The 16,153-nt window shown below is 45.4% G+C and overlaps 1 protein-coding gene across 3 annotated transcripts in view; it reads right to left on the reverse strand.

Moving 5' to 3' along the window:
• Tent4b (terminal nucleotidyltransferase 4B) overlaps positions 1–15,493 on the reverse strand; it is a 48,345-nt gene extending 32,852 nt beyond the window's left edge. Inside the window, exons 1-2 of one of the 3 annotated variants that reach the window (XM_057753870.1) lie at positions 15,370–15,493; positions 14,208–14,699 (exon numbers count right to left, since the gene is read on the reverse strand). In XM_057753870.1, the coding sequence (XP_057609853.1) occupies positions 14,208–14,605 (398 nt within the window). In that variant the 5' untranslated portion in view covers positions 14,606–14,699; positions 15,370–15,493. Of the gene's footprint in view, positions 1–14,207; positions 14,936–15,369 lie in introns of those variants that run through there. The other 2 variants (XM_057753869.1, XM_057753867.1) reach the window with 2 other exon arrangements.
• Positions 15,494–16,153: the final 660 nt, after the last annotated feature.

The raw sequence follows: 16,153 nt of genomic DNA on the forward strand, positions 1-16,153 counted from the left end.
ATTAAGTTCTCATAAAACACCAAAATATCGAGCCGGGCGGTGGTGGCGCACGCCTTTAATCCCTGCACTCGGGAGGCAGAGGCAGGCGGATCTCTGGGAGTTCAAGGCCAGCCTGGTCTACAAGAGCTAGTTCCAGGACAGGCATCAAAGCTACAGAGAAACCCTATCTCGAAACACACACACACACAAAAAAAAAAAAACACCAAAATATCTAAGTGTTGACTCATATAAACAAATTCCCTTATGTCCTCAAAATGGCACAGGTACGAGTGTGCATGCACATGCTTTCTCTCTCTCAAACAAGTAAGAGAGAGATAAACCACTAATGTAAAATCTGTAAGTACAGACATCAAGGCACATTGCTCATGCATGTAAGTACACATCATGGCACATTACTATGGAAAGGACACCCGTCCTCCCTGGAGCAGCAATCACCTCCTAGAAAGCAAGAGTGTACCACACATAGTGTATAAACAGATCTGAAAATCTGTAGTCTACAAGAGCTAGTTCCAGGACAGGCACCAAAAACTCCAGAGAAACCCTGTCTCTAGACACATAAGCAAAAATAAGTACAACTCCATTAATATGAAATATACAGAACAGTCAAATCCATAGAAACAACACTGACTGGTGGTTGGTTGCCATGGGCTGGTGATTTTGGTGAGAAATGGAGAAGAAATGATTTTATAGCCGGGCGGTGGTGACGCACACCTTTAATCCCAGGACGCGGGAGGCAGAGGTAGGCAGATCTCTGAGTTCGAGACCAGCCTGGTTTACAATAGCTAGTTCCAGCCGGGCGATGGTGGCGCAGGACAGGCTCCAAAACTACAGAGAAACCCTGTCTTGAAAAACCAAAACAAACAACTTTAAAAGCAATGAAACTAAAACCAAATACAAATCATGGAAGAAGAAAACTTTGATGAAAGCAAAGCTTATTTCTTTAAAAAAAAAATTCATAAATTAGGCCAAGAAGCTAGCTCAATGGGGCTTGCTGTACAAGCTTGATGTCCTGACTTCAAAGCCCAGATCCCATGGTTAAAGGAGAAAAATGAACTCCCACAAGTTGTCCTATGATCTTCAAATGCATGATACGGCATACATGCATTCATGCACACACCAACACATCATATAGACTATAATAATGGCTGCTATTTAAAAAATGATAAACGTCTAGTTCACTAGGTTAGTGAAGAGAGGATATAAAAATTACTAGTAGTAGGGGCTGGAGAAATGATCTGTGCTTAACAGCACTAGTTGCTTTTGCAGAGGACCCTAGTTCTAGTTCTATTCCCTGTTCCTGCATGGTTGCTTACCTGTAGCTCCAGTTCCAGGAGACCTAATGCCTTCTTCTGGCCTCAGGCACCCATCTAGTGCCAAACATGCTTGAAGGCAAAACATTCACACACATAAAAATATTAAACTACTACTATTAACAACGAAAGGAGGCTGGAGACAGCTCAGCAGTTAGTTAAGAGCACAAGGTGCTTTCAGATCCCAGCACCAGGTGAAGTAAGTGGCTCACAACTGCCTTTAACTCCAGCTCCAGGGAACCAACAGCGTCTTCTAGACTCTGTGGATACAACACCCACATTCATAAAGCCATATATAAATACACTCATATACATACAATTTAAAAACAAAAAAGAAACGAAAGGCAAATAATCACTGCTGGTCCCACAGATTTGTCAGCCTAGATGAGACTTGCCAATGCTAAGAAAACATAGCTACAAATGCTAGACATGGTGCTCACACCTGCAATATCTGCATTTAAGAGGCTAAGGCAAGACAATTTATAATGGACAGAACCTTACTCCAGATATGCAAGGCTAGTTCAAACTTCAAGAATAATATCCATTACAGGAACTAAGAAAGAAAAATTCTATAATCTCATTGATATGCAAAAAGGGTTATACTAATTAATAAACCTTCACAAAAAAAAACTCAGTCAACTAGAAAAGGGAAGTTTAACTTGATTTTTTTTAAAAAAAAACTCAAATCAACAAATTATAAGTTAGGAATCAGATGTTTTCCCACCATTAAAGTTAAGAACAAGACGCTAAGCAGTGGTGGTACAGGCCTTTAATCCCAGCACTCGGGAGGCAGAGATACGTGGATCTCTGTGCGTTTAAGGCCAGCCTGGTCTACAGAGCAAGCTCCAGGACAGCAGAGCTGTAACACACAAAAAAAAGTCTGTCTCAAAATAAAAATAACTTAGGAACAAGGTAAGATGTACATTTCTACTGTCTTATTCAATGTCATATACTAGAAGTCCAGCTAAGGCAGTAAGAAAAATAATGGGAAGGAAGAAATAAAACTGTTGACTTCATGTCAGAATTAAGTTAAATAAGTCCAGAACTTGCTTATTCTATAAGCTTATAGTATCATTTATACAAGCACTCAGACAGAAAATCTAGTATGTAGAGGATCTGTATAAAACTCTATAAATCTTTGAAAGAAACAAGGATTTAGGGGCTAAAGAGATGGCTCAGTTAAGAGCACTGAACTGCACCATGGTCACACTTGCAATACTAGCAGAGATCCCAGCACCCACACTGCATGACTCACAACTGCCTATAACTCTAGCTCTCTAGAAAACCCAATACTCTCTTCCGGCCTACTAGGACACCTGCATACATGCATATCTCACAAAAAATAAAGATGGTTTTCCCTTTAAAAAAGAAAAAGAAAGAAGGAAAACTCAGTGTGGCCATTAAGTCATTTTTTTCCAGCTTCATCTATAAAATAAAAATAGAAAAGCTTGAATATCAAAAACCGATTCTAAAATTAATATAAAAAGACAAAAGAATCAATCAGGTAGTGGAGGTACACACCTTTAAACCAGGCGGCACTCAGGAGGCAGACACAAGTGAATCTCTGTGAATTCAAAGCCAGACTGGTATACAGAGTGAGTGCCAGGACAGCCAAAGCTACAAAAAAAAGTCTTAGGGAGGGGGAAAAAAAGACTCTAGAGGCTGGAGAAAAGGCCCAGCAGTTTAGAGCAATCTTAGAGAGGCCTGGATTCTATTCCAGGCAACTCACAAACATCCACAACTCCAGTCCCAGCGGATATGCATCCTCTTCTCACCTCCCCAGCACCAGGCATGCATACATGCAGCAAAACATACATAAAAAATTAAGTAAGCCTAAACGAATTCTAAATTCAATTCTAAATGCAGATCTTATACCTATACCTACACATAAAATCTTAAAATGAACCATAGACCATGATGTAAAACAAAAAATTATAAAATCCACTGGCACATACCAGTGGTCTTAACTTGGAAGGCTATCAAGCCATGCAAAGACACCTCCTGCTAAGTGAAAGAAGCCAATCTACATCGTGTATGAGTTTACTTATATGACATTCTGGAAAAGGCAAAACTGTGGGCAGTGTTGCTAGGGTTCAGGAAGAGAAGGAGAAGTTACTTGAGGATTCAGAGACTAGCCTGGACAATAAAGATACCACCAAAAAGCAATCCGTGCTGGATTTAATCCCAGCACTTGGGAGATAGAGGCAGGCAGATTTCTGTGAGTTGAGGCCAGCCTGGTCTACAGAGTGAGTTCCTAGACAGCAAGGGCTGTTACACAGAAAAACCCTGTCTCGAAAAACCAAAAATAACCAGTGTCTCATACCTGTAATCTATCACTTGGGTTGAGGCATCTTCAAGGCCAACCTAGCCCAGGCTAAATAGCACAACCTGTCTCTAAACAAACTAGTCAAGTCTCTAAACAAACTCGTCAAGAACAACTCCTTAAATGATAAGAAAAAATCTAGGTGTTCTTGGGTTTGGAGATGACCTTCTAGACATAACAGCAAAAGAACAAACCCTGACTACACTGACTTGGGGGAGGAGGTAATATAAACCACAGGTGGCAAGAAAATATCTTCAAAACCATTATCTGATAAAAAGTTGATATCCAAAATATGCAAAGTATTCTTAAAACTCAGTAAGAAAAAAAACCCAAATAAATTATGGGCAAAATACTAGAACAGATACTTTTAATAAATGTGTGTGAGTATGTGTGGTAGGGAGTGGAGGGGAAAGGGGGTGGCATAAAAAATAAAATTATCTTAGTCTAAGATAACAGAAACACATAAGCAATAAAAATGTATTTGGCTCATAATTCTATGAGCTGGAAGGATAAAGAAGGTTTAGTGTTAGCATATGCCTATAATCCCAGTGCTGAGGCAGAACTGAAGTGCAAAGCCCCTGGGCTATACAGTAAAAAACGAACAACTCTGCCTCATCTGGTGAGTCCTCTGCTCCCCTGACTGAGCCCCCACCCCATGGTTATAACAGCATATGAGAGGAAGAAAGTCCAACAGATCCACTCTCAAAGCAGCAATGTGAGAAAGCTAAAGAGGATGGCTCAGTGGGTAAGTGCCTGCCCTGCAAGTGTGAAGACCAGAGTTCAGAGCCTCAGAAGCCATGAAACTGCCACACAGGCATGGAAGCCTGCCTATAAATACAGCCTCAGAAGCCAGAGGCCAGGGAGTCCCAGAGCCCGCCTGCTAGTGAGACCAGCCACATCAGTACACTAAGGTTTGATGGAGAGACCCTGCAGCAATAATGTGGAAGATTAACTGATTCTCAGAATTAACCTCAGGCCTCCACATACACACATACATACATGCTTACACACACACACATACATGCATACTATACACTCATGAAAATGGAGAAAGGGAAAAAAGAGAACAATAACATCAATCTAGAGGGCAAGACTCTTATAACAACATTTATTATTAATTTGCTTCATCTTGAGACAGAGCCTTGGGCTGAGATGTATGTCAGTGACAGTGCTTGCCTAGCATGCAAGAGGCACTAAAGTTCAAAAGGCAGAGTCTTGCTATGAAGCCCAGACTGGTTGTTTTTGGGTGGTTTTTTTTTTTTTTTTTTTTTTTTGAGACAGCCTGTCCTGGAACTAGCTCTTGTAAACCAGGCTGGCCTTGAACTCACAATAATCCTCCCAAATGCTGGGATTAAAGGCGTATGCCACCACTGCCAAGCCCCAGACTGGTCTTGAACTCAGCACTTTCCTGTCTCAGCCTCCCCAAATCTGGCTATCTAATCATTTCTTACAGACCCCACCTCTCAACATTGATGCATTCAGATTGTGCTTCAGGCACATGAACTTGTTAAGGAAATGAGAGAACCATAAATTAAATTGTTATCACTACTCACTTACTAGAATAGCAGAAAGCCAAAATAATAACCTGGAACAAGACATGAAATAATAAGAAACCCCATTTTCTGCTTTATGAGTGAAAAATGATACAGCCACTTTGGAAGACCCCTCAGCAGTATTTTTACAAAAAAAAAAAATATTCTTACCACATAATCTAGCAATCATGTTCCCTGGTATTTACTCAAAGATACTAAAAGTGTGGCAATATAAAAACTTGCTCATGAAGTTTATAGCAGCTTAATGCACAAATGCCAAACTTGGAACTAACAAGATGAGTGGGTAAACAGACTGATATATCCATCGTGTTATTCAGCACTACAGAGAAATCAGCTTCGCCAAGCCAGGAAAAACATGAAGGGCTCTCAAAAGCGGGCTGCCAGTGAAAGGTAACATGAAGGACTTAGTGACAGCAACTTAGAATACAGCCTGGGGTGTGGCAAACTGTAGAGACAAAGAAAGAACTAGTGTTTGCCAGGTGTTTTGGAAAAAGGGGAATGAATAGGTGGAGAAACGAGAATTGAAGAATGGGCACTAGAACCATTTTGGCACACATTTGCCCAAGCTCTAGGGTCTGTAACACCAAGAGTGAATCCCATTGCCAAACGACTGTACTTAGCAACTGGTTCATCAAGTTCATTCTACTCGAGACATTAGTAATGGGGAAACCAGGAGCAGGGGGCACATGGAAACTGAACTTTCTACTCACTTTTTCCATAAACCTAAAACTGCTTTCCAAAATCTACTGAGCTACACATGCCTTGGGAAGGAGACAAAAAGGAAGAGATCTTCAGACTGTAAGAGTGTGTGTGTGTGACTGCCATCTTGCCCATGATTGACTGCTGCCTCCCCAAAGGAACTCCTGCACGCTCCTGAGGATACCAAAGCTAACTTAGGGCTGGGGACCTAGAGGCTGGGGTCCAGAGTTTCCTCAGAGTCTTGCTCCCCAAAGGCCACCCTGCTGACACAGACCTTGCTCTACTGGTGTAAGTGGTGGCCTTTAAAGTGTCTGAGGGGAAGGCGACTCCTGACAACTTTACTTCCTATAGGCATTCTTTCTAGGTTGCCTATGGGTTCTATCACCCTGAAATAAAGAATGACTTGTTACAAGGTTAAAAACAGCACAGACAAGGAAATATAATCTAAGGCTAATTTAAAGGAAAACAAAACAAGCACTGTTCCTGAATGCTGTGTGAAGGCTGTGTGAACTTTGTCTCCTGGGCACAGGCTCACAGGCAATAGAACTCATAAGGCTTCCCTTGGCTGCCACAGATCAAAAGCCAAGGCAAGGTGACAATGGGCAAAGGGCTTTCATGACATTTTCAACCACAGACCAAAAGCCACCGTGGGGAGAACTTCCTTCTCGTTTCGGACAGATGGACAGACAGAGGAAAGGACAGAGAGATACACACAAACACACACACAACTGAAGTTGAAAGTTCTCCCACCTCCATCCTCACTCACGCTGTACTCCAACAGAGAACTGTGCTCTCACGATGACCGATTCAGCCAGGGAAGGAGATCTTAGAAGTACCAGCTAACAAGAGAAAGAGCTCTAAGTAGAATATGAGCTTACAATCCTACTGCATTAATACCACCAGCCAACCACCATAAATGGCTACTAACATCACAAAAGAAAGTTATTCTTTTTTGCTGTTGTCATTCGTTGGTTATTGTCTCTCAACTTAGCCCTGGCTGTCCAGAAACCAGAACATGTATAGGCCACACTGGCCTTGCATTCAGAGATTCACCTGCTTCTACCTCCCCAGTGTTGGGATTCAAGGCACTTACTACCGAACTCAGCTGGTGTCAGATCACCCACTGGGACTCCACGGCTAGTTGTGAGCCACTATATGGATGCTGGGAATTGAACCTGGGTCTTCTAGAATAACCAATGCTCTTAACCACTGAGTCATTTCTCCAGCTCCCATCTGCCTTTTAAAAACATGTATCACTCACCTATAAAGCATTCATGAAAAAAGATCAAATTATGAATAGTGAAATTATCAAATTATGAAAAAAGTTCCAATTATGGATTTAAAGAAACTGTAAGACCAAACAAACAAACACTAAAGTGACTTAACAGAAATGCAATCAGAAAAAGCCAGACATCAGCGAAGTTTACAGAAAACAATCACCTAGAGCTGAGGAGGTGGCTTAGTAAGAGAGCTTACTGCCTAAGCATGAGAATCTGAGTTCAGACCACTAGCACCCCTGTGAAAGTCACATGTGACCCAGCATGCATGCCTGCAACCCCAGGACTGACAGAGCTAGGTGGCCACCCAACCTAACCAAAACAGTGAGAAACCCTAACTCAAAGAAATAAAGTGGAAAACAATGGAGCAGGGCACCATATGTCCTCTCTGGCTTCCCCACTTGCACACACAGGCACACAAGTCCAAATACATAACACACACATGATGCATCCAAAAATGTCATCTAAAGGAAAGAAAAAAAAACTTAATTTCTTCAACAAATTTAATAGAGAGGGAAACAGATGGCAGAGAAACCCATAGATTAAAAGATTTAAATAGCAGGGAAAGAACCATATTTGGATCCGGCTTTGAACAAGCTGTTTTTAAGAGGTTATTAAAGGGCAACTGGGAAGACAAACAGTGGATATTTCATTCCACTCAATGGCTATAGGTAAGCACAGTGGCCAACACTGGCAATTCCAACATTCAGGATGCTGAGGCAGGATTGCCAGGTATTCAAGGTCATAGTAAGACTCTTGTTCTGTCTCTCTCGCTCTCTATTAATTCATTACAAAAAAAAAAACCAACCACCAAGGGTAATGTCGTGGCATAAACTGACATAGTAAGACCCCACTGAGGAGTATACGAATGACACACACCCCCACAAAATAAAAAACTTTGAATAATACAACTAAGAGTAAAATCTAAGGAAATCATGGGAATTGAAACTTTCTCAATGCCAGGACGGAACATAGGACTTTGTTTTTTTTTGTTTTTTTTTTTTTTTTTGGTTTTTCTGAGACAGGGTTTCTCTGTAGCTTTGGTGCCTGTCCTGGAACTACCTCTTGTAGACCAGGCTGGCCTCGAACTCACAGAGATCCGCCTGCCTCTGCCTCCCGAGTGCTGGGATTAAAGGCGTGCGCCACCACCGCCCGGCAGGACTTTGTACATATAAGTAAGGCAAAGGGTCTCTTCTACCAGCAAGCTGCAGATTAATAAAACTAAGATGGAAGGTGGGGAAACAGTTATTCCTACAAGTCTAATAGGATCACAGCACAATGAGTTAGCTGTCTGAGATCATCTATTAGAAGAGCTGTACTACAGTGCTCACAGCAAATGCTGGAGAGATGCATGGAATCCGGACCCCTCATACAGGAACTTGGCATGATGCAGTCACTCTAAACCTCTTGACTGAAATCAAATGAAGAACGTAGAGGGGATCTAGGGAGACAGCTTAGTGGGTAAAGTGATTGCTATGCAAGTGTGAGGGCCTGAGTTTAGATAACAAAACAGTGGAAGGCAGGGCCTGCCTGTAACCCCAATACCAGCAGCACAGACGCTGACAGGTGGATCCTGGGGGCCAACTTGAAAACAAGGTGGAGAACAGTGTTGACCTATGACCTCCAAATGCACATGTATGCACCACATGTACACACACAAAAGAAGTATAAAAATGGGTAGGAGGTCCTTTAAACTAAACATGTACTTACCATATGGCACTTTGGGCATTTATTCCACCAAAATGGAGCCTTATGTTCACATAAAAATATGCACATAAATGTTTAGAGCAGCTTTATTTTAACAGTCAACAACTGGAAACTACTTTTCTGGACTATCCTTCAACTGGAGCATCCATACAATGGAACACTACCAGGGACAGAGGAATTACTGGCACATAAGGCAAGCTGAATGACACGCAAAGAAATTTCAGTCAGAAGAAAAAGCCTAAGTTACAGACGCTAGGATTCCATTTACAGCACATTCTCAAAAGGGCAAATTTGCAGAGATGGAGAATAGACTAGTGCTTGTTAAGAGTTAGGGACATAAAGGATGTGTGTGACTGAGTTGAGAGAATAGTTGTATCTTTTTGTTGTTGTTCCTCATGAAGGAAACATGATGAACAACCAAGATGAACCTAACCTAGTTCTGTATCTTGATTGTAGTGGTTGTTGTTAAGAATCTACAAATGTGGTAAAGCTCTACAGACATATGCATGTGAAAAAGGCAAAATATGAAACATTACAATTATAAAAATATTTAGTTCCCTGCTTCTCAATTAAACTAGTAATTGAGATGTTACTAAATGAAACTGAGCAAATAAAGCATGACAATCACTCTACTAATTCCTATAACTTCTTACTAACCTATCAATTATCTCAAAAGAAAAAATTAATGCAACTATATATATATATATATATATGAAGAGGTTAATTACAGTAACAAGTAGAAAAGTGTTGTTAAAGTTTCTGAAACGTGGTAATAATGGTTTCTATTTTCTTGAGCACGTCTACAAATAGGAAGCTGGGTGGTGGTGGCACACACCTTTAGTCCCAGCACTTGGGAGGCAGAGGCAGGCAGATCTCTGTGAGTTCAAGGCCAGCCTGGTCTACAAGAGCTGGTTTCAGGACAGGCTCCAAAGCAACAAAGAAACCCTGTCTCGAAGAAAAATAAAATTAAAAAAAACAAAAACAAAACAAAAACAAACAAATAAAAAAACTAAATAAGAAAGCAAACATTTCTGTACTAATTACAAACCACTATTTTAGGAGGGACTTGAACTAGAATTCTTATGTTTTGTTATTAAATACTAATGTAATCTCCAGGCAGCAAACACTAAGTGGCTCCAAGTTCAACTTTTCCCTAAAATCTTTAACTCAAATTCCTATGTGGTCCAGAGTTCTATATCTATACAATTTATCAGAATTTAAAGGTGATTGCAAATTGATGAAAAGCCTAGGTCAACGCCATCTTCAATACATAATTACTTATATGACAACCATTACGTGTAATCTTTTATTTACATTTACTTATGTATTTGTTTTCGGTTTTTTGAGACAGGACTTCTCTGTGTAACTTTGGAGTCAACCCTGGAACTCACTCTGTAGACTAGGCTGGCTTTGAACTCACACAGCTCCGCCTGCCTCTGCCTACCGAGTGCTGCGATTAAAGGCATTGCCTGGCTGGGTCTGGATCCTACGTGTGCAACTGACAGGTCTCAGTTACCTACATGAAATAACTACTTGTAGTATTAGGAGCTCAGAAGGAAGCAATGTTATAGCTTCCCTTAGTGGCACTGGACTGGGCAAGTGGCTGTCTTCCTTGAGTACTTTCTCAGACAACCTAAGAATTGTAAAAATGAGATAGACATGAGGGCAGTGAACAGGTAGGTATTCTTATACCTGCCGAAGCTGAGAAAAATCCTGGGTACTTCCTCTGTGGAAATTAGAAAAGCTGTTGTATGATTTCACACAGCTTTCTCTGCTCTCTTGACTGGTGGAGTAGCATGCAGAGGTGGAAACTATTTCAGGATCACATCTACAACACTACAGGACACTAATCACACACACATAGGTGTGGTGTGTTCTTGATGGGGTGATGGGCCATGGAAGACACTGTTTTTGAGGACTGGTGGGTCCATTTACTAGCAGCTGGTTGTATTCTTTTTTCTACTGAGCTGACTGAACAGCTCAGAGCCTCCTGAGAAATTGAGAGGACAAGTGTTCTACCACGGTACGTAGTATGTATCACTGGGCTACACTCTCAGGCCTCATATAGTACTCTATATGAAGAGTTGTTTCTATCCAGTGAATAGAAGGGAATTCATTCCGGTACGTAGTATGTATCACTGGGCTACACTCTCAGGCCTCATATAGTACTCTATATGAAGAGTTGTTTCTATCCAGTGAATAGAAGGAAACTCATTCATAAGAAAGGATTAAATGTAAGCTTGCCTTGCAAGAACATGAGGCATGTTAAGAACCAAGACTTCGGCAATTTGAGGAGTCGGGGTTCAAACTCAAAGTCTTAGAGGCACTCAGGGAGTTTAGTCAACCACTGGCACAAGAGATAGGGGACATAAAGGATAGCAGGGGACAGACAGTCTGAGTTCTAATGCCCTGTCCACAAGCTGTGTGTCCCAGGTCCCTATCTGGAGAGTTAATTCAGAGTCAAGGAACCATAATTTGCTCAACCAGCACACTTACCATTTAGTTAAATCCCAAGAACAGAAAAAAATGGTAAGAGTCACACTAAATGTAATGTCAGAAGTGTTATGTTAAAATTTTCACTGTGATTGAAAAATTCCATCCTATAGGGAAGCTCCTTAAACAAGAACATAAATAACTCAAAACAGCTTCAGGAAGTCCCTGAAACTGACCAGATTCACTAGGTCCCTCCCTTTCAGAGCAAACAATAAAACCTAAGAATTCCTCTTAGAAGCAGAGCCCAGTTGCAAAGATGACTTTGAGACCTGAACAGCTTCCTGGAGACAAACTGAGGCATTTGGGAAGGACACTATCTAACCTGTCAGTTGCCTGCAGGCCATGCAGTGTGCTCCAGGTTCCCAGGCTTTTTTGAGTTGTCACCCATGCTGGGGAGAGCTTTGGTGATACAGCTGTCTTTGAGTCATTTCTACTTTTATAAGTATAAGTAACCTTTCACTCACATTCCTTTGAGTAACCCCAATAAAACTTACAGTTCACCAAGTTGGACCTTGGCAGTATCCATCCTTTGATCTGTGAGTATCTGGGATGAGTAGACAAGTATGCTTTGCCTCCCCAGGGAAAGCTGTTACATAATGAAGAGTGCAATAATGAAAAGTACACTCAGAAATCCAACTGTTTAAATACATGCAATTTAAAAGCAAAACTAGGTTGGCAAGATGGTTCAGGAGGTAAAATAGCTTGCCATCAACCATGATGGACTGAGTTTGATACCCAAGACCCAAAATACCAACTCCCAATGTGTAATCCTATGACTTCCACTCCCTTACCTTGGCATGTGCATGCACACATGCACGTGCACACATGCAGGCACACACACACAAAATAAGTAAATATAACTTTTTAAGTAATAAAAAATAGTAAAATTCCCTTAAAGGCTAAGAAATAAGGCTGCATAAATAAAACAAAAATCATTCAGAACCAGAGTCTCTTAGCAAGCTTTCTTAGAAGTGTCTGATGTACCTCTCAACACTAAGAAGTCTCAGATTGAAAAATGAACTCCTAACTGCTGGTGTCTTCTTCTGGGAGTGGGAAAGAATAGAAGTCTGATGGTGTGATAAGCCGCTTAACAAGTTTACAGTCAGTTTTTAACAGTAATCCCTCAGGGAAATGAAGAGTCCTCCCTGATCCTTCTGAGGGCAATACAGTATCCGAAGCTTCTGTGTGAACTTTTTCAGGATTTACGTTAAACATTAAGGAGAAAAGAGAACAACTTCTGATCAGAGGCAGCCAGATTTATAATGTATCTTTTCTAGAAACAGGCAAGGGGCTTCAGTAAAATGCAGTTAGGGGCCATCCAGATACTAGTTGACACTGTTTCCCTAAGCAGAGCCCCTTCCTGTGAGACCAACCTAGCAGAGCTCTCAGCGTCAATCTGTTGTCACCAAACCACCAGTACATGCTTCACCTTGGAAAGGCTAACAGGATGCAACCACAAGTCTTTAATAAAAGGTGATGACCACGGAGAGCGCCCTTGAAGCTGGGCAAAAAAATGACTGAGCCCTGAAGGATCTCCTCTGGAAAATGAGGGCAGCTATGAGGCGTTCCCCAGCACCAGTCCTGACCACGTGACTGCATTTTTCCATAAAAGGTGGGAGTTGTAATAGTAGCGTACGGAGCAGACACCAGCCCACTATAGCACATGGAACCCACCAACTCATTTTACAGACCTTCAAGAAGGTGCATATGACTCTCTCCTTGCCAATTGGGGCAGACCGGAATGGGCGAAGCTAAGAAAGGTTTACACAGGATTACTAATTGATTTCCTGAGGCCTCTCTACAGATCAGAACCTGGAAATGAGAAGCAATTTCCAAGCTGATTTTCCATACTGGAGCTATGCAAACCACATCACAGTCCAAAAGCTTCATTTTATCAAAAATGAAAAGGAAAAAAAAAGAAAAAAGAAAGGAGAAGAAAGTCAGTAACCTAATCCAGACAGCACAGGGGTTCTTCCCAAAGGGAAACCAGGCTGGAAACATTCCCAGCTTATGTACATAATTCACTAGGGCTCAGGTAAGATTCCATTTTGTAAGAGCTGGACAAAGTCACTAGTGGAGCAACATTCACACACAGCACCACGGTCATCCCTAAATGAGAACCACTGCTGCCCTGCCACAGTGACAACTTCACAGTGAGAGGCTGCCAACCATGAACTCCTGGAAAGTTCTATCAGGGCTCAGAAGAGCTCACCATCTCTGCCAACCTAAACGAAGCTGTCAGTGCTTGCGTTCACTCTACAGTCCAGGCATTGCAAACCCAAGATTTTTAAATAAACAATCATGGGCCACAGGGTCAAGAACAAGCAGTGTCTTTCAAGGCTGACAAGATTCTTGTCGGGTATTGGGGGAGGGGAAAGAGCTTTCTGGATGTTTCTATTCTTGGCAAGAGGACCTCCCGGTCCTAACCATCTAAAGACGCAAGAACGAACGTTCTTAGGAAGTTAGTACTGGCCCAGGGCTAAGGGGCTTCATCTTAAGGAAGTGGTGATGGGGATCAAGGTGTGGGGGACAGGAAGGGATCAGCGGGCAGGCTGAACTCTAGGGCATGGGAGGAGACGGCGTCGGGAGAATGCATCGGGAAGGTATGGACAGTTAGGAGAGAAGGAAGGTGGGGATGACTACGGAAGGGAAGTGGACAGCTGAAGGGAATCCCCAAGAAAGCTCGGCCTAGGACCGCCAAGCGATGAAGGAAGGAATAACCACTGATGCTCTGGAGGAGGCCCTGCCGGGGTTCCTCCCCACCCCACCCCCAGGTCCCTGTGGGCGTGTGCCCCTCTGCGCGTGTGTGCAGACCCTCAGGGCAGGCCGCAGCGCCAGCACTTACCCCACGACTCCCTGGTTGTAGTTCCTCCGCTTCCACGGGGTCCCGCTGTACACGCCCCCGCTACCGTCCGCCCGTCCGCCCCCGGCCGCGCGCCCTCCGCTGGGCTGCAGCAGGCTGTAGTTGAGTCCGTACGTGCTGGCCTTGTTGTCGCGCTTCCTCTTGTTGCTGCTGCCCGAGGCCGGATCGGTGGGCTCGGAGCTGGGGAGCGCAGCCGCGGGACGCGGGGACGAGGGTGCCGACGGGACCGGCGACGCCGAGGGGCCTGCCGCTGTCCGCCGTGTCCAGGCCGCCGGCTGGTGGTGGTTGTTGTTGTTGTTGGTCGTCTCCAGGGGCAGGAAGTCCCGCTGCTCCGCGGGCACGGCGAGGCCGCCCAGCGGGCGCTCACCCGAGCGGAACATGCCGGCCGGAGACGAGGCCGTGCCGCCGGGGCTGCTGGGGCCGCTGCCGCTCCCGCCGCTGGCCGTGCCGCCGCTCGTGCTGCTCGTGCCGCTGCTGTGACAGTGGTGGTTGAAATAGAGGTTCCTCAGCCCTTGGGTCGTCTCCCAGATCTGCATCCACAGACTGTTGGACGGTCCGAGCTGCTCTGGCTGGAACCAGGCGATCCTCGGATCCATCAAACGGCGGCGGCCGCTGCCCCCGCCCCTCCCGGCCGCCCGCAGGGCCGCCGCCGCCGCCGCCTCAGGCGCACGCCCGGCCTCGGCCGCCGCCGCCGCCGCCACCCGGGTTCCGCCGCGGGCGGCGCGGTCGCGCAGGGAGCCTGGCCGGCGCCGGCGGCGTCGCTCCCGCCTTCGGGGCTCGCAGGCCCTCCCCCCTCCCTCCGCCCCTCCGCCGAGCCCCTGTCACCGGGGTTCCCGTGCAAATGGCGGCGGCAGCGGCGGCGGCTCCCGAGAAGGGCGAGCGGCGGCGGCGGCGGCAGCGGCGGCGGCGGGGGGACGCGCCTGCTCCGTAGCGTCCGCGCTGCTCGGCCCCGGGGCGGGGCCTCCGCCGGCTCCGCCCCTCGCTCCGCCCCGCCCCGCCGCCGCGGTCGCCCCGCCCCGTCCCTCAGCCCGCCGTCCGCGGGCGTCCCGAGGCCGCACAGCGCGTCACAGAGGCCGCGGCAGGCTGCGAGGCCGCAACCGCCCGGTCAAACGTCCCGCGCTAGCCTAGTCAGGGTCGTACGTACCTGGGTCTTCGGGCAGATCGGAGGCGCGCGCCGCCGCCCGGCTCCGGTCTCCCTGCGACAAACCCGAGGCGCACGAGGCGGCTGCCGAGTCCGCGGAAAGTGGCTGGTTTGCGCCGCCCCACCTCGCTCCGGACGGCCCGCTCCGCCCCTTGGTCCGGGCGCGGCCCCGGGACTCCTGACGGCGCGCCGCGCGGGCACTGGATGGGCGGGCTTCCGCTCAGGGGCCAGGCAAGCACGCGGCCGCACGCGCATCTCCGTTCCGGAGCGGTCTTAGAGGCACGCGGTGTCACGCGTCCTCTCATCACTGCCCGGCTCGAGGGTTACGCAGCACGGTTGCTCCAAGATGCACTTGCAGGCTCAGGGCCCCTTAACTTTCCTAACTAAGAAAACTCGAAGCCTTTTAAACCTCAAATAAACCGGGCGGTGTGGGGCCCGCCTTTAATCCCAGCATTTAGGAGGCAGAGGCAGGCGGATCTCTGTGAGTTCGAGACCAGCCTGGTCTACAAGAGCTAGTTCCAGGACAGGCTCCAAAACCACAGAGAAACCCTGTCTAGAAAAAACTAAATAAATAAATAAAATAAATAAATAAATACCTCAAGCCGGGCAGTGGTGGCACACGCCTTTAATCCCAGCACTTGGGAGGCAGAGACAGGCGGATCTCAGTGAGTTCGAGGCCAGCCTGGTCTACAAGAGCTAGTTCCAGGACAGGCTCCGTAGCTACAGAGAAACCCTGTCTTGAAAAACCAAATAAATAAATAAATAAATAAATAAACCTCAAATAACT

Source organism: Chionomys nivalis, chromosome 21, assembly GCF_950005125.1.
Source record: "Chionomys nivalis chromosome 21, mChiNiv1.1, whole genome shotgun sequence".
Classification (NCBI taxonomy): domain Eukaryota; kingdom Metazoa; phylum Chordata; class Mammalia; order Rodentia; family Cricetidae; genus Chionomys; species Chionomys nivalis.